This window comes from Citrus clementina, unplaced genomic scaffold, assembly GCF_000493195.1.
Source record: "Citrus clementina cultivar Clemenules unplaced genomic scaffold, Citrus_clementina_v1.0 scaffold_2, whole genome shotgun sequence".
Classification (NCBI taxonomy): Eukaryota; Viridiplantae; Streptophyta; class Magnoliopsida; order Sapindales; family Rutaceae; genus Citrus; species Citrus x clementina.
In genome coordinates, this window is record NW_006262688.1 from 28,570,181 (window position 1) to 28,591,082 (window position 20,902).

Sequence of the window (20,902 nt, forward strand, 5' to 3'; positions counted from 1 at the left end):
CGACTCAAGGAGTGCTCGGTCCGAATTGGGGGGGGCCCTATAGAGTCAAGCAGCTAGTTGGACCAGGGGCTTACAAGCTAGTTCGCAGGGATGGCCACGAGGTGAAGCGTCCATGGAACGCAACACATCTTAGGAAATATTTTCAGTAAGAGTCGTTAACATTTTCAAGTTCTTTCTGTTCGTATTTGCTGTTATTTATTTTATGCCCAAACAATTTCATGTAAGTTGAATCCTGCAATTAATGGAACGTCGAGGAATTTCACTCACTTGAAACTGTGAAAATTTCTAAGGCATGCAAAGGCTCACCAAGTCTCAAAGCCTGTTTATGGCGAGACAGAAGCCAAGCGTGCCAGGATCTGTTCGACCACGAGAAGGCGAGCAGAATCCCTAAGCATCGAAAAATTTCTAAGGCGGGCAAAGGCTCATCAAGTCTCACAGCCTGTTTATGGCGAGACAGAAGCCAAGCGTGCTAGGATCTGCTCGACCACGAGAAGGCGAGCAGAATCCCCAAGCATCGAAAAATTTCTAAGGCATGCAAAGGCTCACCAAGTCTCAAAGCCTGTTTATGGCGAGACAGAAGCCAAGCGTGCCAGGATCTGTTCGACCACGAGAAGGCGAGCAGAATCCCTAAGCATCGAAAAATTTCTAAGGCGGGCAAAGGCTCATCAAGTCTCACAGCCTATTTATGGGGAGACCAGAAGCCAGACGCGCCAGGATCTGCTCGACCACGAGAAGGCGAGCAGAATCCCAAGCATTGAAAAATTTTCTAAGGCATAGGGCAAAACCATATGCCAAGCCAGAACCTACTCAACCAGACGAAGACGAGTGGATTCTCAAACAGAAAAATAACTCATGATAATAACACAAGAAAATAATCAAAAACATTGTCATTTATTTGTTCATAATTAACAGAGTAGATAATCTTCACAAACATTGTTCATTACAATACAAGAAATATATCAAGAAGATGGCGGATCAGTAAGCCGAGCAGCATCGGTTGGCTGGACCTCCTCAGGTGTAGGGGGAGTATCACCAGTTGCATCTGGGGGGATGCTTACCTCGCCAACGACAGCAGGGGTGCTCGCTTCTCCAACGTCAGCAGGGACTGCACGGGGAGAAGAATTTGCCTCCTCAATCAGGATCGGCTCTATCCCTTCGGCATCTTCCTTGGCCGCCTCCTCATTCATATGCTGAGCAACACCAACTGCAAGGTCATCCATCTTCAGATCAGGATGCTGCTTTCCGAGGACGGCCATGATGCAACGATAGGAATGCCGAAGTCCCTGGTTGTCGGCCTCCCTTTCCAGTTTCTCGACCTGAGCTTGGTGAGAATCGCGGAGAGATTCGAGCTGAGCCTCATACATAGCCCTCTGCCGTTGCAGATCCTCCTTGACTTTGGTCAGCTTCTCCTCGAGGGTAGTGGCTTTTGCTTGAGCAAGTGATTCTTGCTCTATCAACTTGAGGTTCTCCAAATTCAACTCCCCTGCTTTCTTCTCGGCAACGTCAGCTCTGGTCGTCGCCGATTGAATGTCCTCCTTCATCTTCCGGTCGTAGCGCCCAACCTTGGCCTTGTAATAGGTGGTCATGCAGCTGAGGTGAAAAGCGCTATACTGCATGGCCCCCACCAGCTCACCCAAGGTGCAGCCATCGAAGTCCTGCAGGTCCTTCTTGCTCACGAGTTTAGATAACTCATTGAGATAGGAGACCAAGTGTTCTGCTCGACTGTCAGGTAAGCGAGACCGAGGACCGACAAGAGAAGAAGAAGAAGCAGGATCTGTGGCTGCTCTACTAGTTTCCCCGACTTTGGCGGGAGCAGGAGGTAAAGTCTTCAAGGGAGAGACCTGCTGCACGATGTTGGCCCGCTTTGCAGTAGGGGCGTCCTTACTCTGGTCCCCCTTAGTGGTTGGAGGTCGAGAACGTTTCCTGGTAAGAGCCCCAATCACAGCGTCCTCCATCCTATGGCCAGGAAGTATCAAGCGAGACTCGAGCAAGTTGTATGTAGTTATCAGTTCTCTACTCGAGCAGGAATTGGCTAGGACAGCCTCTACCCGTTTGAGCTGGTCAGGTTTGAGCGGGAAGTGGACACCCCAAGAACCTGCAACACAAACAAACATCTGATTAGAGACAAACCAGTAAAGTGCAAACAGCAAGGGAGACAAGACATCTAATACGAGCAGGCAACTTGGGACCACGAAACGGGTTGGGACGCGGAAGTCCTTCCCATCAACCTACGCAACTTGACCCCAGGGACCCCCTGCAAAAAAGAACTTCCTCTTCCAATTCCCACCACCCCCAGTAGGGAGATCAGTTATAGGTTTCCTGGTCTTGGTACTTGATTGGAAATAATACCAGCCGGCGTCTTTGGGGCTGCTTTTCAGCTGGTACAGATGCTTCACCTCGTCGACCGTGGGCTCACTTTGGCAACATCTGTTCCACAGTATGAACAGACCAGAAAGCACTCTCCACCCGTTGGGGTTCAGCTGACCAAGAGATAGATTTAACCCGTTAAGAATCCGGGCAAAGTAGGGTTGCAAGGGACACCTCAGCCCGTGCCTAAAACTCTCCAAAAAATAGGGTAACATATCCCCTAGGAGGCCGGCTAAGGGTATCTTTCTTTCCTGGGACCCTAAGAAGTACTTCACCAGGAATGTTATACCTAAGCCGGAGGTCAGCGAGCTCGTCAAACGTGGTCGTGCACGTCATATAATCAATGGCATAATCACGCGACAAGGCTCTACCCTCTACTGTACCCCGCTCTTCTGGTCGTGAGGTTCCAGATGGGGATACCTCGCCAGAGTCACCTTCACCATTCTCACTCAAGGTGTCTTCAGAGCTAGAAGATCCCTCCTCACCATTACTTCCGCTCGTAGAGGTTGTTTGAGGGGACATCCTCCTAGCACTAGTCCCCACACTAGACCTAATGGGTTCTAAGGGGATCCCGGGGTCAAAAGCAGGATCTGTAAGCAAACTAGGCAAGAAATCTAGTTCGTCGTCATCAATCTCAACAACTTTCTCCTTACCCTTCGACATTCCCTATGTAATGACCAAAACACCACCACCAACTACTACCCCAAGTAAAGCAAAGAAAAAGAAGTTATCTACAAACTATCCGAGACCGAGGAGAAAGAAGTAATACTTGAAGTACTGTTTCAGTCGGAGAAAGGCAAGGATGGGGGCTTTTATGCCGAAACTTCTTCGCCGGAGGGACAGGGACAGAGACGATGGAAATGGCTAATTCCCCTTCAAGAGGTTTTGGGTTATCTTATTGGAAGAAAAACTCTTGGATAGCCAGCATTTAACAGCACCGAATCCCAAGGGTCTCGTAACCATTGGTTTGAAATTCAAATGGAGGGGTGGATCTCTGCCACATCACCTCATCCGCAATTAAATGCGACACGACTCTTGGCAGCCTTTTCTAATCCCACGCGAGCAAGTATTGTCGAGTTTCTACTGCTGGTCCACTACATTACCCAACACCAGAAATTGGGGGACCGGTGTTTGGGAGAAATACGTCGAAGAGACCAGGCATGATGAGCAGATATGTGATGGCAGAGTTCTGCGAACCGATGTGTCCCGTAAGAGCCTGGTATCCGGAGGAGCAGGAGCAGGAGCAGGAATACTCTGCTCATCCACGAGCACGTCATCCTCGAGGCCAATCTCCTGTAAGAAAAATAAAGTCATTCCTGCTGTATTCCTGCTAAGGGGTTGATTCGAGGAGACCCGGTCAACGACAGTTGGCGAGGCATGCTTTCCAGTCCGAGAATCTAGGCACGCAACCCACGCAACCACCCACGACTACGAAAATGGGGAATCCACTTCCGAGAGGTGGGAGGATAATGGGCGCGAATGGAGGGGAGGCCCGAGTTCAGAGGTGGCCTATAAAAAGGTAGCCAACGAAGGTAAAAGGGTTAGCAATTTTGAGATTATAACAGAGAGAAAGGAAATTCTAAAAAGAGAGAAAAACTACCACAAAGCCATAAGATTTGTGGCAAGCGTTCCCAGAACCTTCATACCTGACTTGAGCGTCGGAGGGTTTACGCTGGGAAAACAACCGGCGTGCTCTGACTTGTTTCTGTGGACGCAGGGATACTTGGAGAAGAAAGCGTACGAGGAGAGATCCTGATCGAGGCGAGGTTGATCGAGCAGACATTCTGGTCGTTGTAAGGGCATAACCAGAATCTCGCATCAACACACCGTTCTGCTTAGTTGATTCAAATTCGTTATTTGTATCCTGGAATTGGAGGAGCAATGAGTAGTGAAGAAGCTTCAATTTTCTCAACTTTTCTGTTTTGTCTGTTGACGTTTGTATTCAGCACCAGTGAAATTGAAGCAAGAAAACTTGAAGTAGAAAAGTGTTCTTCTTCTTGTGGAGATGGCAAAAACATAAGCTACCCTCTTCACCTCAAGGGCGATCCAGCTGGATGCGGTCATCCGGGGTTAGAACTTTATTACGAGAGCAACAAAACCATCTTAGAATCTAATTCTGGAAAGTACTATGTGAAGAGAATTTCCTATGATAAGAGTACAATCAGTGTTGTCGATGCTAACTTAGCCTATGGAAGCTGCAGCTTCCCATCCACTTCTTTTTCCCCACCTGGTTTAATTTTCAGATATTATTTTCATTACAATCTTAATTCATACGCCTATTACGTGAATTGCTCGAGTAATATTGTTGATCAGGCGTATGCGAAAGTTCCATGTTTGAGTAACAATTAGTCGAATGTCTATGTTTATGTTGCACATGATTTCATCGAAACCACACATCTTCCAGACTCATGCGCCTTCATTACAAAGGTTCCTGTAGTACTTAATGGGAGCGTGGACAAACCTTCTTATGAAGACCTCCGAAAATTGCTGGAGTCAGGGTTCGATCTTACATGGTCAGATTGGAGCTGGAGCCTCCCAATGACTCACTGTAAGCTTATGCTTATATTTATTTATGCATTCAAATGCAAGGGCTTTGTTTTTGTTTTCCAATATTCTACGTAATAAAGAATTTGTGAACTATCTCTAAGAGCATACCGATATGACCTTTAATTTCTGTTTCTTTTTCGCTTTTGCAGTCTTTCCTGAATGCAATGATTACTATGAAGGAATAATCAGAAAATTTATTTGCTACCAAGATGACATACGTAAGTAGATCCTTACATATCATTTTGCTTATGGGTTTTCGATGTTAATAAATGTGATGGCTTTATGTACTCTCTAATCTTTTACTTTCTAACTTTTTTCTAAATCATCTCTCTGATTAGATATAAAGCTTAATTTTTTCTATCTCCAACTGCAGTTTTCCATGAAATCTCGCGGCGTTCCTACCGTAACATAGAATCAAGACTGGGGGTTTGGATAAGTTTTTTGTTAGGTAAAATCTCCTCTCCAGGATCCTCTTTTTATTGCTTTGCTTACTACTATTTACTTTCAATAAACGTTCTCTTTACCAGGGTTTCCAGTTGATGTTCTGATAATTGGTAGATTTATTCTTGCTCCAATAGTCCTTCTTGTGTTCCTTATCCACAAATACAGAACGACATTGCAAACAGTTGATAATATTGAGAAATTTCTGCACAACCAGCAATCGTGGATGCCTAAAAGGTACTCTTACCCTGAGATAATTGCCGTGACAAACCACTTCACTCATAAATTAGGCCAAGGTGGCTTTGGTTCAGTTTATAAAGAACAACTTCATACCGGTCACTTGATTGCTGTTAAGATGCTGGAGAACTCCAAGTTCAGTGCGGAGGAATTCATCAACGAAGTTTCAACAATAGGTAGAATTCACCACGTTAATGTGGTCCAGTTATTGGGGTTCTGTTCTGAGGGATCCAAACGTGCACTTGTCTACGAGTTTATGCCTAATGGATCACTCGACAGGCATATCTTTCCAAAGGAAAATAAAGGCCAAACTTTTGGTTGGGAGAAACTCCAGGAAATTGCCTTAGGAACAGCTCGTGGGGTCGAGTATTTACATAACGGATGTGATATGTGCATTCTGCATTTTGACATTAAGCCTCACAACATCCTACTAGATCATAATTTCATCCCAAAGGTCTCAGATTTCGGCCTTGCAAAGTTTCATCCAAAGGAAAATGATTTTGTGTCCATCAGTGCCACAAGAGGAACCATAGGATACATAGCACCTGAGCTGATTTCAAGAAATTTTGGAACTGTTTCTTGCAAGTCAGATGTTTACGGTTTTGGGATGGTGTTGCTGGAAATAGCTGGAGGAAGACGAAATTCTAATATGAACGCAATTCGTTCAAGCAAAGCATATTTCCCATCTTGGGTATATGACCAATTAAATAAGGGAGGTGATTTAGAGCTTCGGAATGTGATTGAAATTGAGTCTTTGATTGCAAGGAAACTGTGTATGATTGGTTTATGGTGTATTCAGGTGAAGGCAGCTGATCGCCCCTCCATGACAAAAGTTTTGGAAATGTTAGAAGGGAGTATGGACGATTTGCAAATGCCTCCTAAACCTTGCTTCTCTTCTTCTCGACATATCTCCGGAAGAGAGATTGAATCAGATTCTTCAACAGAGTTCTTAGTGTCTGAATGGATTGAGGAATGTTCTTTCAATGATAGTTATGCTTAGTTTTGGCAATGATATGTGTAAAAAAGAAATAAATTGTCCTTATGCTACCAGAGCTTCTAAAACATTATGTTGAAAAATTTCAGTACGATTCGTTGTTTGATGTGAAGATTCCAATTTTGCTCATATCGACCAGAATATGATGTAGGTTTGTCACGTGATCATGTACATTCATCAACCTTTTGCAACGCTGCTTGCTGCATATCTAATTGAGCTAGAGTATGCTTTGAACTCTGTGCTCCTGCTCAACTTAGTTTAAAGTACAATTACCAAAGTATATGGGAGACACCTAAATATCACCACACATCCACTTTTGCTTAATAGCTAATAATTCAATCCCACAACAGTGGTAAATTAAAAGACACATAGTTCCCATCAATCCTAAACATACCCTTAGTCTCACACTGATATATCATGGTAAGCGGAGGGTAGCTGCTAGGAATTACCGGTTTTCTAAAGAACGTTACTTACTGATCTTAAAAACATAATTTTCTCATTTCCTACCTACAAATTACTTTCATAACTCTCACTAAAATCTATATCACAAACAGCAAGTCCCATCATGTTCCTCCATGCATCTGATATAGGCAGATACTGAAGTTGACTAGTCTCTTTGGGGCTACCATTGACTTAGAAAAAGGAGAAAAGAAAGAAGGAAAGAACAGAAGAAATTAAAAGAAACCCATTTTCCTACCTTTTTCCATGACAAATTAACAATCAAACTCTCCTCTCCCTTATTACTCCAAAAGCATAACTCAAACTCAGCTCTAACTCAAACTCCGCTCTCCCTCTCCCTCCATGTCCCTCGTGATGAGTTTAATAATCCTCTTCCTCTTCTTACCTTACACATGTACATTAGCCAAAGCTTCTGCAGAGGACAACAAAACAGATAACTATGAATTCTGTCAACCAACAAATTGCAGTAATAGGAGCCCAAGTATCAGATATCCCTTCAGACTTAAAACTCAACCAACATCTTGTGGCCTTGAAGGGTTTGAATTGTCATGCTTAAGTGACAAGACAATCTGGCATCTTCCTTCCTCTGGTGATTATTATGTCCATGAAATTTCTTATCTGGACAGCAGTATTACCATTACAGATGTGAATGAGACTGCATGCCCGTTTCAAAGTCTTATCTCATTCAACCTCACAAGCTCCAAATTCTTTTTTCTTCCCTTTAATGACAGTTTCGCTTTATATAACTGCACTGAGAAGGCTGCTTCAGAACGGACTCCTTTTGAAGCAATTGGACCGATCAATTGTCTCGGCAGCAAAAACAATCTTGTGTATATCATATATAGCGGATATTTAATGGAGGAAATGCCTCCATCTTGCAGAAAATCTCGAACAGTTGAGATTCCTGGTGGATTACCTCTGCAGGATGTTGCTACGACGGCCAGGGCAAGACCAGTAGTCTTAGGATGGGAAGCTCTTGATGGATGCTACCACTGCGAAAATTCAGGGAATTATTGTGGGTTCAACACTACAAGCAATTCGACAATCTGCGTTTATTGTGGGTTCAATACTACAATCAATTCGACAATCTGCGTTGCCGTTAAACACCAAAAACGTAAGTAGCCATACTTTTCCGCAGTCACCTCTCTCTACAGTGCTTGAAAGTGAAAGCATCGTCTCTATTTAGCTAACAATAAAAATAATAAGTTGAATTTATTATCATTGTTTTATACGCCGGAAAAGTGATCAGAGCAGTATAAATGAAAATAATAATAATAATAATTAGGCTTTGCATTATTTTTTTCGATTGTAAAAGTGTAAGTACAATTGCTAGAAAGTAAAAATTAAAGAAGCCATCTATATTAATAGGGGTGGGCACTGAGCAAAGGTTAGATATAGTTGAATTCCGATGGTCAGTTTTTTAAAAAAATAATAATTTAAACTGAACTGAAAGTCCAATCAATTTGGTTCGATTTAGTTAGTTTTTTTTTTTAATTTGCCCTGTAATTTCTTTTGCGTTTTTCTAGTTTTTTTTATTTTTTATTTTCTCTCATGTAAATCGATGGATTTTTTTTTTTACTAAAAAAAAACTGACGATTCTTTTTTTTGGCGGCAAATATAATTTTACCCACCCCTAATCTGTATGGCGAATATCATTGCTATAAAGGCTGCATTCCAGTATTATTGCCAGTTGTAGAGTGGTCGATAAAATGTTGCTAGCCAGGCTGATTTGACTGTTTGAACAAAAACTGATACCACTCAGGACCTACTACTCAGGACCAAATAGATAGTACTATTTTTTCTGTATCTCGTCAATTTAATCTTGAATCTTTACATTACAATTAATTTTTGTTAATGGTGAGAGATTGATTAAACTTACAATGCCTGATAAAAGTTTAATCTATTATATTTTCTTGCGTCCTCAATGAATACAAATTAAGAAGAATTATTATACTACTACTTTTTCTCTATGATTGTCTTTGTCAACTTTTTATGTAAGAGCCAATATACGTTCATGATGGCAAATTTGTTGAGAAAAAAAATTTATTTAATCAAGTGACCCTCAATATTCACATGGAATAAGAGATGAGGGAAAAAAAAATCATTTTTTGAATGCAGAAAGGCAAAAAAAATGCATAATGACAGGGATTTCTAATTGTGATCATTTTGGTGTTTTCATTGTGTACTCAAGTAAAAGTTAAAATTTTAAAATTGAAGTGTGTAAGGTTAAAGAGTGCTTACTTTGCAGTTCAAATAATTTCATCTTCTGCTTATTAGTATTTTTTCATTATTTAGTTAAATGACAGCCTAATTATCTATCCACCCATGTGAATAAGATATATAATTATCATTTAAGTTATGGACAAATACCTATATGAGATGGTCACATGAGAGGGACTTGTTAAAACCCAATCAAATAATATTGAGTCTTTATGCTACCAAGTTAAGCTTGCACGGGTCCAAACTTTTAGCATCTCATTTTATTGTTTGAGTTGATTTTTTAACTAACTTTTAGCATCTCATTTTATTGTAACAGATGGTCCTGGCCCTTTATCTATAAGTCTAATATCCACAGGCACAAGCATTGGAGGCATCACCCTCTTTGCATTAGTGATATTTCTCATTTACAGATCAAGAGAATCTGAAAAAGAAAAAGAGACTCAACTGAAGGTGGAGAAGTTCCTCGAAAACTACAGGACCGTCAATCCCACCAGATATACTTACAAAGAACTCAAGAAAATAACAAGCAGATTTAAGCACAGGCTCGGTCAAGGAGGTTACGGAAGCGTGTTCAGAGGAAAGCTCTTCAACGGAATTCCAGTTGCTGTCAAGATGTTGGAACATTTAAAAGGAAATGGACAAGAGTTCATCAATGAAGTGGCCACAATTGGCAGGATTCATCACTTCCACATTGTTCGGCTTCTGGGATTTTGCTCTGAAGGAAACAGGCGTGCTCTTATTTACGAGTTTATGCCCAATGGATCACTTGAGAAATTCATCTTCTCAAAGACAAATAGCCCAAGTCATCGTCAATTGAGTTGGGAGAAGCTGAGGAAGATTGCATTTGGCGTTGCCCGTGGAGTGGAGTACTTGCACCAAGGATGCAACCAGAGGATCCTGCACTTCGATATCAAGCCTCACAATATATTATTAGACCATAATTTTCAACCGAAGATTTCAGATTTTGGACTGGCTAAGTTGTGCTCAAAGGACATAAGCATTGTATCTCTGACAGCTGCCAGAGGCACTTCTGGCTACATTGCACCTGAACTTTTCTCCAGGAATTTTGGTGAGATCTCTTACAAGTCTGATGTTTACAGTTACGGAATGATGCTGTTAGAGATGGTCGGATGCAAAAAAAATAATGATCCTGCGGTTGAAATTCAGAGCCAAATATATTTTCCGGAGTGGATTTACAATAGAATGAGGCAAGGACAAGAGCTCTGTTTGGAATTTGAGGAAGATGGGGATGAGGGAATTGCCAGAAAGCTTGCAATTGTGGCACTTTGGTGCATTCAATGGAATCCCACGGAAAGACCTTCCATGCCAATTGTATTACAAATGCTTGAAGCTGATTTACAAAGCTTGGAGATCCCTCCAATGCCCTTTGTCTCTGCTGATGTTGAGGCAGGTGCAATCAATTGATCTAGATAGCAGAAGATTACAATAAAAAAGGGATATTGTTAATTTATTTCAAATTTTCTCCGATTACAAGCTAAATTAGTTAGTCCTTCTTGTTATTGGAACACTTGAAAAGTGAAAACCACTAAATTGAGTTTTTGTTTGACTGTGGTTGTTTTATTTATCGCTTAAAATTTTTGATGTGTTCGAGTGATACAACATTAATACAACTATGGATGAATTTTTTCAATTTATAATATTATTGAGGAAAAAAGATAATTATACCCTTAAGGTGTGAGAAAACAATTACAAAAACTCTCAAGTTTTTAAAATGAGACATCAAGGCCCATTTTTAATCATAATACCATTTGAATTTATTAATTAGGAAATTGGCTTTGAAGTTTTTTATTTAATTAAAATTTAATATAAATAATATAATCTATCTGGTAAACTAATAATATTAAATTATTTTTTACATTTAAAATAATATAAAAAAATAAATTATTATATTTATTTTAATAATAGATTTGTATTTGTTATAAAGATTTTAAATAAAGTCTTTGGGTTGAATTTTACGATTAACAAAATATATCCCTTTTAATAATATTAAAATTATTTTTACATAATATTCAAAATAATTTTGATTTTAATTTATTTATTTTAATATTTTATTTCTATTTATTTTAAAAATTACTTCAATATAATAAAATAAGTAAAATAGATTGTAAAATATAAAAATATATTTTTAGATATTTTTCAAATGTATATATTATTACATTTATTTTAATGTCATATTTCTATAGATTATAAAATTTTAGAGTAAATTTTTTAGATTTATAGAGTTAAAGGGTATTATAGCAAAAAATAATAATAATAATAATCTTGTTGTTTTTTATTGAAGACTTGGGAGTTTTTATAACTATTTTTTCAAACATTAGAGTGTAGGTATCTTTTTTGCTATTATTTATTATACCCCGCTATCCTTCCCTACTAAAATCATTGCTACCTAATTGCTGATGAATCTTTTGATTAATCATTTAGTTTCAGATAAGCAACGAAGTGAGACTTCAAAAGTCTTCCAAAATGTGCACCGTCGTCTCTGATTATGAAGTAGGCCTTTAGAAATTTCAACTTGTCAAGTAGATGATTATTAGTAACTGGACTGCTAAATCTTATTCCATTTATGGCAGATTACATACCGAATGAAACACAACAGAGTTCATTACAGTGGCACAAAATTAATATAAAAACATTTTATAGAGAGGAAACCTCTGCACCTATGATACCTTCCCATGCAAGCACAGGGTGCATGAAGCATACGAAAACTTTAGTCTATTTTTAAACACATCATTGAAAAAAAAATAAAGCATAACTATGGCTGAAAGAGCATTCCTTTATTGATAGACTTATAGTTCCCAAGGAGGGTAGTTGGCAGAAACTCCATAAGCTAGGTTGCTTTAGAAAAGGCTCGCGGGATCGAGTATTTACAGAACGGATGTGATGTGTGCAGTCTTCATTTCAACATTTAAGTCTCACATCCTGCTAGATCCTAATTCCTTTCCCAAGGTCTCAGATTTCGGCCCTTGCAAAATTTCACCCCAAGGAAAATGATTTTGCTCCCATCAGCGCCACAGGAAGAACAATATATAGGTTAAAATATTGCCTGAGCTATGACTAAGGCGCTGATCGCTCCTCTGTGACAAAAAGTTTTGGAAATTTTAGAAGGGAGTATTGACGATTTGCAAATGCCTCCAAAACCTTTCTCATCTTCTTCTCGACATATATCCGGAAGAGAGATTGAATCAGATTCTTCAACAGAGTTGTTAATGTCTGAATCAGTGAAGGAATGATCTTTCGGTGATATTTAGGTTTAATTTTGCCAATGATGAATGTAAAATAAATAAATGAATAACATGCAATTAATGACAAATGTTCTTCTTCTTCTCATTGGTTTATCTAGAATTGGAGCCTAAGGCACACACTACACTTTTCGCGAGTGATAGATAATTTAGTTGTTGAAATCTTTTGAGTTGATACAAAAAGTTTGAGATTTGAATCTGTCCATATGGGTGGCAAAAGAATTTAACTAGAGATGTGCTAGGCTTAACTTAAAACTCTGAGGTGGCCACTTGAGCTTGTAGTCCAGTGGTGAACCATTACCCTTAAAGTTAAGCATGATTATAAGGGCAATAGTTCGAGTCTTCACGAACTCAAAAACTTTCTCAATTAAGCATAATTGTGTGGAGATTACTTATAACGTCTTTCTCTCTTGCGAAATGCGAGTGGAGTAGAGACATCCCTCCCCCGTGAAGGGTATTTGGCTGGACATGTACTTCATGGAATAAAAAATATAATAATATAAGTCTCAGGTATATAATGACCTACTGTCATAGCAATTATAAATATCTCTATATAATAAAGTAACATGATATTTAATCAGTTCAAAAAAAAAACTCTAAGGTGGAAATTTTCTTCATTATTTTACCCCCACATTGAAAAGTAATCACAAAAAATCAGGTCAATGGCTTCATTTAGCTTATTCATTATTATTGTTTTCTGCAAATGTCATGGAGGACCAGTGGCGGATCCAGCTTGGGACCAGTGGGGACTTAAGTCCCCACTGAAAAAAAAAATCCTTTACTAACTAATTTAATTTATCAAAAATTTCTAATAATTTTTTCCTAAGCCCCCACTAATTTATATTCAAACCCCTAACAGATAAACATAATTATATACTTTAAGTTTTTAAAACAAATAAAAAGAGATGGGCTTTGCAAACTAAAATTAAGCCCACAAATATTAATATTAATCAAATTTTTAAATAACCCACAAACCCATTAATAATATTTTATTATTCTTCAACAAGCAGAAGCTATTACGGCTAGCCCAATTGTATCCAAATGAGTTCTCTACAATTGATATCATGGCACTTAAGATTCAACTTTATACATATATTTTGGATATGCGCACTAGTGGTGAGTTTTCAGAATTAAAGGATATTGGTGATCTTGTAAAGCGGATGGTTGAGATTAAGAGACGTAATGTATATCCATTAGTTTACTTGTTAATAATATTGGCATTGACTTTACCTGTTGCCACTGCGAGTGTAGAGAGAGCATTTTCAGCCATGAACATTTTGAAGAATCGGTTACGAAACCGAATGGGAGAGCAATGGATGAATGATAGTTTAGTTGTTTACATAAAAAAAGACTTATTTAATAATATTGATAATGAAGTTGTAATGCAACGTTATCAATGTATGAAAACTCGTAAAGGACAATTATAAACATATATTGAAGTATGATAAATCTTTTAAATTTATATATTTATTATTTTTTAAATTTTTTTATCGCCGTTGGGTAAGCCCCCAGTTAGTCAATATGCTGTCTCCGCCCCTGTGGAGGACTACTCTCTTGTGGGGTTGCCATTGACTTAAATAAAATGCTTTTAAGCCATACAAAAATGAATGGCTATCTTTAATATTACACTAAAAAACATCTCTCTTTCTCTATTAATCCATGTCACTTTTTCTGAGTTCAATAATCTTCTTCCTTCTCTTCCTTACACAGAAGCCAAAACTTCAGAAGGAAACAGCGATACAAATATTTATGAACGTTGTCAACCAACAAAATGAAACATACCATATCAGATTCCCCCTTTAGAATCAAATTTAAATGATTAAGATTGCTGATTATAACATAGACCCTACTAAGTTTAATAAATTATTACAATTTACACACGCACTCTTTATATTATTTACCCTTTATTTGAACAACTAAATGTACTTTATAATAACTACTAATATAACATTGAAACAAAAACAAATGTAATAAATAAAATTATCATATATTTTATATATCAAAGCATGTTCTGTGTTCTCATAAAAAAAATGAATTATTGTCTTCGAGTTTGTGGTGAGAAATTAAAGTAGCGAGCGAAAGATGTTGACTGGATTGTTTCATGCGTGGAAATTGTTACAAAATTTTTGTCTCAATTTGAAGGTTTACTACGAAATTTCAGGTCAAGCTAGGGTCATCATCACCGACGCAAACTTGCAATCAAAACGTTTACTAAGAGTTGACTGACTTGTAAGAGTGTCCGGTGTCCCCTCTCGCATGGATGCTAAAAGTCTTGCGCTCAAACAAATTCAATTAATATGCTCTTTTAAACCTTTTCAATTTCCCCACCTTTGTTTATTATTTTTAAAAAAAAAAGATAATACTACTTTTGAACGATTAATTATTGCTATATCATCTTCAGCTAGTAGAATCAGATAGTTGAATGCTATAATAAATTTACTATATACACGTGCTCGTTGTTAAGTAATGATGTAAATGCGCACCCAAAACCTTGAAAATGCAACCTTCTGTTTAATTTATTGAAATTCATCATATCCTGGGATTGCACTAACAATGAGGGGGGAAGAATCATCAATTCTCTCAACTCTTCTGTTTTGTCTATTGATCTATCTATTCACCACTGAAACTGAAGCAAGAGAAGTACTTCAACAAACATGTTCCTCTTCTTGTGGCGATATCAAAAACATAAGCTACCCCTTTCGCCTAAAGGGAGATCCATCGGGATGCGGTTATCCTGAGTTCGAACTGTCTTGCCAGAGCAACCAAACCATCCTAGAATTATTCAATTCTGCGAAGTACTATGTAAAGAGAATTTCCTATGACGAAAGCACAATCAGTGTTGCCGATGTTAACTTGGCCAATGGAAGCTGCGGCCTTCCATTCACATCTTTTCCCAGAGAAATCTTTCGCCTTAAAAATAGTCGCTATTTTTTTTATACCGATCGGGTTTTTGCACTTGATTATTATAAATACCTGTACGCCTATTTCGTGAATTGCTCGAGGGATCTCATTGATCAGGCTTTTATAAGAGTTCCATGTTTGAGTGGAGGAAATCAGTCAAATGTTTATGTTAATTACCATGGCTCCTATGTATCAGATTTTTCAGAGTCATGCTCGTTCGTTTCAATGGTTCCTGTACATAATGGGAATGTGGAAAATCCTTCTTATGAAACCCTCCGAGAATTGTTGGAGACAGGATTCGATCTTAGATGGTCAGTTGGATGCAGGAATTGTTATGCAGCGGCCGGTAGAGAATGCATTAGTACAGATAGAACGGGAAATATTGATTGCTTCGATTCTAGCTCAATTACAAACAGTAAGCTTATGCTTATATGTGCTTACAAATAAATGGAGACTCTTTTATTTAATGTTTTCAATCTTAATCTTTTACGTATTTAAGAATTTGTGGACAATCTCTAAAAGAGTATGTATACCTGTTTGACCCTTAATATCTTTTGCACTTTTGCAGTCTTTGCAGGATGCCACATCGCACAAGGAGTATTCGGAAAATTTATTTGCTACCAACAACTTTTGACACGTAACAAGCGTATGCTTACATATCTTAGATCCTGCGTTTGTTTTTGTTGGTGTTAAAGTGATGGCCTTATGCGATTTGTTTATTTATTCTCCAATCTTGTGCTTAATATATAACTTTTCTGAATCATCTCTCAGAGTATGTATGTATAAAGCCTAATCTTTTTTCCTCGGCCCGCAGTTTCCTACAAACTCCCGCCACTTTACGGCAGGCTCGAATGGTTACTGTTAGGTATGGTTTCCTGGCTGGAATGCCTGTTCTTGTTATTTCGAATTCAGCTACTTACCTAGAATCAAACTTCCTTGTTTCCAGACGGTGCATTCGTGTATCTTACAATTACTCGGTTCATCCTTGGTTCAACAGTTTTACTTGTGTTCCTTATCCACAAATACAGAACGACATTGAAAACAATTGATAATATTGAGAAATTTCTGCGTAACCAGCAATCGTGGATGCCTAAAAGGTACTCTTACCCTCAGATAATTGCGATGACAAACCACTTCACTCATAAATTAGGCCAAGGTGGCTTTGGTTCAGTTTATAAAGGACAGCTTCAGACTGGTGGCTTGATTGCTGTTAAGATGCTGGAGAACTCCAAGTTCAGTGCGGAGGAATTCATCAATGAAGTTTCAACAATTGGTAGAATTCACCACGTTAATGTAGTCCAGCTATTGGGGTTCTGTTCCGAGGGATCCAAACGGGCACTTGTCTACGAGTATATGCCTAATGGATCACTCGATAGGCATATCTTTCCCAAGGAGAGTAGAGGCCAATCTCTTTGTTGGGAGAAACTCCACGAAGTTGCTTTAGGAACTGCCCGTGGGATCGAGTATTTACACAACGGATGTGATGTCTGCATTCTTCATTTCGACATTAAGCCTCACAACATCCTGCTAGATCATAATTTCATCCCAAAGGTCTCAGATTTCGGCCTTGCAAAGTTTCATCCCAAGGAAAATGATTTTGTGTCCATCAGTGCCACAAGAGGAACCATAGGATACATAGCACCTGAGCTGATTTCAAGGAATTTTGGAACTGTTTCTTGCAAGTCAGATGTTTACGGTTTTGGGATGGTGTTGTTGGAAATGGCTGGAGGAAGAAGGAATTCCAATATGAATGCAACTCGTTCAAGCAAAGCATATTTCCCATCTTGGGTATATGACCAATTAAATAAGGGAGGTGATTTAGAGCTTCAGAATGTTACTGAAATTGAATCCATGATAGCAAGGAAACTGTGTATGATTGGTTTGTGGTGTATTCAGGTGAAGGCAGCAGATCGCCCCTCTATGACAAAAGTTTTGGAGATGCTAGAAGGGAGTATTGACGATTTGCAAATGCCTCCTAGACCTTTCTTCTCTTCTTCTCGACATATCTCCGGAACTGGAAGAGAGATTGAATCAGATTCTTCAGCAGAGTTGTTAGTTTCTGAATCAATGGAGGAATGTTCTTTCAATGATAGTTATGTTTAATTTTTGCCAAGGATGAATGTAAAATAAATAAATAAATAAATAATAGATTGCAATGACAAACGTTCTCTATCTTCTTCTTGTTTTATCTCGCATTGAAACTTAATGCATATATTTGTGAGTGCAAGCTAGTTTAGTAGTTGAAATCTCCTACTCATATAGGTGGCAATATGATTTAATTAGACGTGCGCTACGCTTTAAAAAGAAAATAAAAGTCTCTCGCATTGATTACAAACACTGGATAGGAGTTGGAAATTTTATTCCATATTTTTATCACACATTGAAAATCGATCACAAAAAAACCAAGTCTACACCTTCATTCAGCCTATTCTTATAATTGCTGTCCACAAATGTCATGGAGGACTAGTCTCTTGTGGGGTTGCCATTGACTTAAATAAAATGCATTTTAGCCATCCAAAAATGAGTGTCATTTGCTCTTTCACATTAAGATATATATCCTCAACCAAGAAGGAAGAGTTATTAATATTCACGAAAAAGCATCCCTATTTCTCAGTTTCTCCATGTCACCTGTGCTTAGTTTAATCCTCTTCCTTCTCTTTCCTTACACAGAAGCCAAAACTTCAGAAGGAAACAATGATACAAATATTTATGAATTTTGTCAGCCAACAACATGCAGCACGAAGGGACCAAATATCAGATTTCCCTTTAGACTCAAAACTCAAACTATCTCTTGCGGTCTTGAAGGGTTTGAATTATCATGCTTAAACAACAAGACAGTGTTGCACCTTCCTTCCTCTGGCGATTATTATGTGCAGGACATTTCTTATCTTCACAGCAGAATTACCATTATGGATGTACATGAGTCCACATGCCCTTTAAAAACTATTCTCTCTTTTAGCCTCACAAACTCCAAATTTTCCTTTATCCCCTCTATTTACTACTCCCAAAATTTCACTATAGTGAACTGTAGTGAGAAGGATGCATGGATTGGTACTGATTTCTATGAACTAATTGGACCGATTGATTGTATTAGCAGTGAAAATTTTTTTGTCTACGTGATATCAGCTTATGAATCAATGGAGATGCTGCCTTCGTCTTGCACAATATCTCAAACTGTAGAGATTTCTGCTGAAATGACTCCTAATGATGCTATATTGAGGGCGACTCTCGGATGGGAAGCTCTTGGCGGATGCCATCACTGTGAAAAGTCAGGGCATTATTGTGGGTACAACGTTACAAGTAGTTCGACAATCTGCGTTAAACAAAATCGTAAGTAACTTAAATCGTTTTAAGTTGTGTCATTCTTAGATCGTATGTATGACAAACCTGTACAATTCCTCTTTTTAAGACTATGCTCTAGCTAGAGTTCTCCCTAGCATCATCATATCTAATAAAATACCAAGTTGAATTTATCATCTTATACTATGGTAAATATATCGCATGAACCGATTAGTAAACTAGGCCAAGAAATTTACATTTTATGGAAGTTTTTGAAGTACTTGAAAACCAGATTGGAACTGCTGAGATTGTATCTTACTGTTGAACTAACTTTCTTAGTTTGGTGCAGGTGGTCTTGGCCCTTTATCTATAAGTCTAATATCCACAGGCACAAGCATCGGAGGCATCGTTCTCTTCGCGCTCGTGATATTTCTCATTTACAAATCAAGAGAATCTGAAAAAGAAAAAGAAACTCAACTCAAGGTGGAGAAGTTCCTTGAAGACTACAGGACCGTCAATCCCACCCGATATACTTACAAAGAACTTAAGAAAATAACAAGCAAATTTAAGCACAGACTCGGCCAGGGAGGTTATGGAAGCGTGTTCAGAGGAAAACTCTTCAACGGAATTCCAGTTGCTGTCAAGATGTTGGAACATTTAAAAGGAAATGGACAAGAGTTCATCAATGAAGTGGCCACAATTGGCAGGATTCACCACTTTCACATTGTTCGGCTTCTGGGATTTTGCTCTGAAGGGACTCGTCGGGCTCTTGTTTACGAGTTTATGCCCAATGGATCACTTGAAAAATTCATTTTCTCAAAGACAAATAGCTCAAGTCATCGTCAATTGAGTTGGGAGAAGCTGAAGAAGATTGCATTTGGCGTTGCCCGTGGAGTGGAGTACTTGCACCAAGGATGCAACCAAAGGATCCTGCACTTCGATATCAAGCCTCACAACATATTATTAGACCATAATTTTCAACCGAAGATTTCAGATTTTGGACTGGCTAAGTTGTGCTCTAAGGACATAAGCATTGTATCTCTGACAGCTGCCAGAGGAACTGCTGGCTACATTGCACCTGAACTTTTCTCCAGGAATTTTGGTGAGGTTTCTTACAAGTCTGATGTTTACAGTTACGGAATGATGCTGTTAGAGATGGTCGGATGCAGAAAAAATAAAGATCCTGCGGTTGAAATTCAAAGCCAAATATATTTTCCGGAGTGGATTTACAACAGAATGAGGCAAGGACAAGAGCTCTGTCTGGAATTTGAGGAAGATGGGGATGAGGGAATTGCCAGAAAGCTTGCAATTGTGGCGCTTTGGTGCATTCAATGGAATCCCACGGAGAGACCTTCCATGCCAATTGTGTTACAAATGCTTGAAGCTGATTTACAAAGCTTGGAGATCCCTCCAATGCCCTTTGTCTCTTCTGACGTCGAGACGGGTGCAATTAATTGATCTAGATAAGGTAAAGATTAAAAGAGATGATGTAAATTTGTTTCAAGTTTGTTGTTATAGGAGCATTTGAAAACCAGTGTATTGTTGTCTGAAAACAACCACTAGTTTTTCTCCAAGTTTAGTTTAATTTATTTCTAAATAAATGATGACATAATACAAATAATTTCTTAATTAATATATTACAATTTTAAATTTTTATTTTAACAACTAAAAATAGAGTTACCGCCGCTACCATCGGAGCCTCCGTGTCTCCCCGGCGGCCACCACTGTACTATGTCATTTCCGCTTGAGAATTATATGAAAATTATCAGAACTTGACGATCTATAGGTTGAAACAACTAGTTTGGCTGAAATACTCGATGTTTGTTCTGATAGGAGATAGTTAGAAAGTTTTCAAATTTCTTTTTAACCGGATTTGAGGAAGATAAATTCATTTTTTCACTTATGTGAGGGTAAAACAACGTTGAGCGTCGGCCGGCGACTCCAACGATACAAGCGGTGACATCTCATGCGCGGTTGTGGGCGGCTGAGGCGGCGGTCCGGCGACGGCAGCATGGCGGTTCGGTGACTGTTAAATAAATTTTTATTTTTATTTTTTAAAATTAATAAAATAAATAAAGTGATTTTATTAAATTATTTAAATCATTGCTTTAACTTTTACTATTACAAAATTAATTATCTGCAATATTAAATTGATAAAATTAAAATTGTAAATAATAATTATTTGATAATATTAAAC

General features: G+C 38.4%; 4 protein-coding genes and 1 pseudogene across 5 annotated transcripts; 4 read left to right on the forward strand and 1 right to left on the reverse strand.

The window, feature by feature from the left end:
• Positions 1–959: 959 nt before the first annotated feature.
• Positions 960–3,030, reverse strand: LOC112101045. The gene is made up of 3 exons (XM_024190941.1): positions 2,638–3,030; positions 2,243–2,480; positions 960–2,095 (listed from the first exon to the last, which is right to left on the reverse strand). The coding sequence occupies exons 1-3, from the start codon at positions 3,028–3,030 to the stop codon at positions 960–962; spliced, it is 1,767 nt and encodes a 588-aa protein (XP_024046709.1).
• A 1,214-nt stretch (positions 3,031–4,244) lies between these two features.
• LOC112101046 lies at positions 4,245–6,630 on the forward strand (annotated as a pseudogene).
• A 669-nt stretch (positions 6,631–7,299) lies between these two features.
• LOC18052342 (rust resistance kinase Lr10) lies at positions 7,300–10,699 on the forward strand. Its single transcript, XM_006448305.2, has 2 exons — positions 7,300–8,159; positions 9,582–10,699. The coding sequence occupies exons 1-2, from the start codon at positions 7,388–7,390 to the stop codon at positions 10,688–10,690; spliced, it is 1,881 nt and encodes a 626-aa protein (XP_006448368.1). The 5' UTR covers positions 7,300–7,387; the 3' UTR covers positions 10,691–10,699.
• Positions 10,700–14,880: 4,181 nt separating this feature from the next.
• LOC18052343 (rust resistance kinase Lr10) lies at positions 14,881–17,535 on the forward strand. Of its 2 annotated transcripts, none has more exons than XM_006448306.2 (4): positions 14,881–15,841; positions 15,995–16,072; positions 16,241–16,291; positions 16,373–17,535. In XM_006448306.2, exons 1-4 carry the CDS (start codon positions 15,079–15,081, stop codon positions 17,527–17,529), a joined length of 2,049 nt encoding a protein of 682 aa, XP_006448369.2. In that variant the 5' UTR covers positions 14,881–15,078; the 3' UTR covers positions 17,530–17,535. The 2 variants fall into 2 exon arrangements, with proteins under 2 accessions (XP_006448369.2, XP_024047714.1); XM_024191946.1 differs by having other exon boundaries at positions 15,995–16,063.
• A 1,028-nt stretch (positions 17,536–18,563) lies between these two features.
• On the forward strand, positions 18,564–20,163 carry LOC18052344 (rust resistance kinase Lr10). Its single transcript, XM_006448307.2, has 2 exons — positions 18,564–18,756; positions 19,055–20,163. Exons 1-2 carry the CDS (start codon positions 18,564–18,566, stop codon positions 20,161–20,163), a joined length of 1,302 nt encoding a protein of 433 aa, XP_006448370.2.
• Positions 20,164–20,902: the final 739 nt, after the last annotated feature.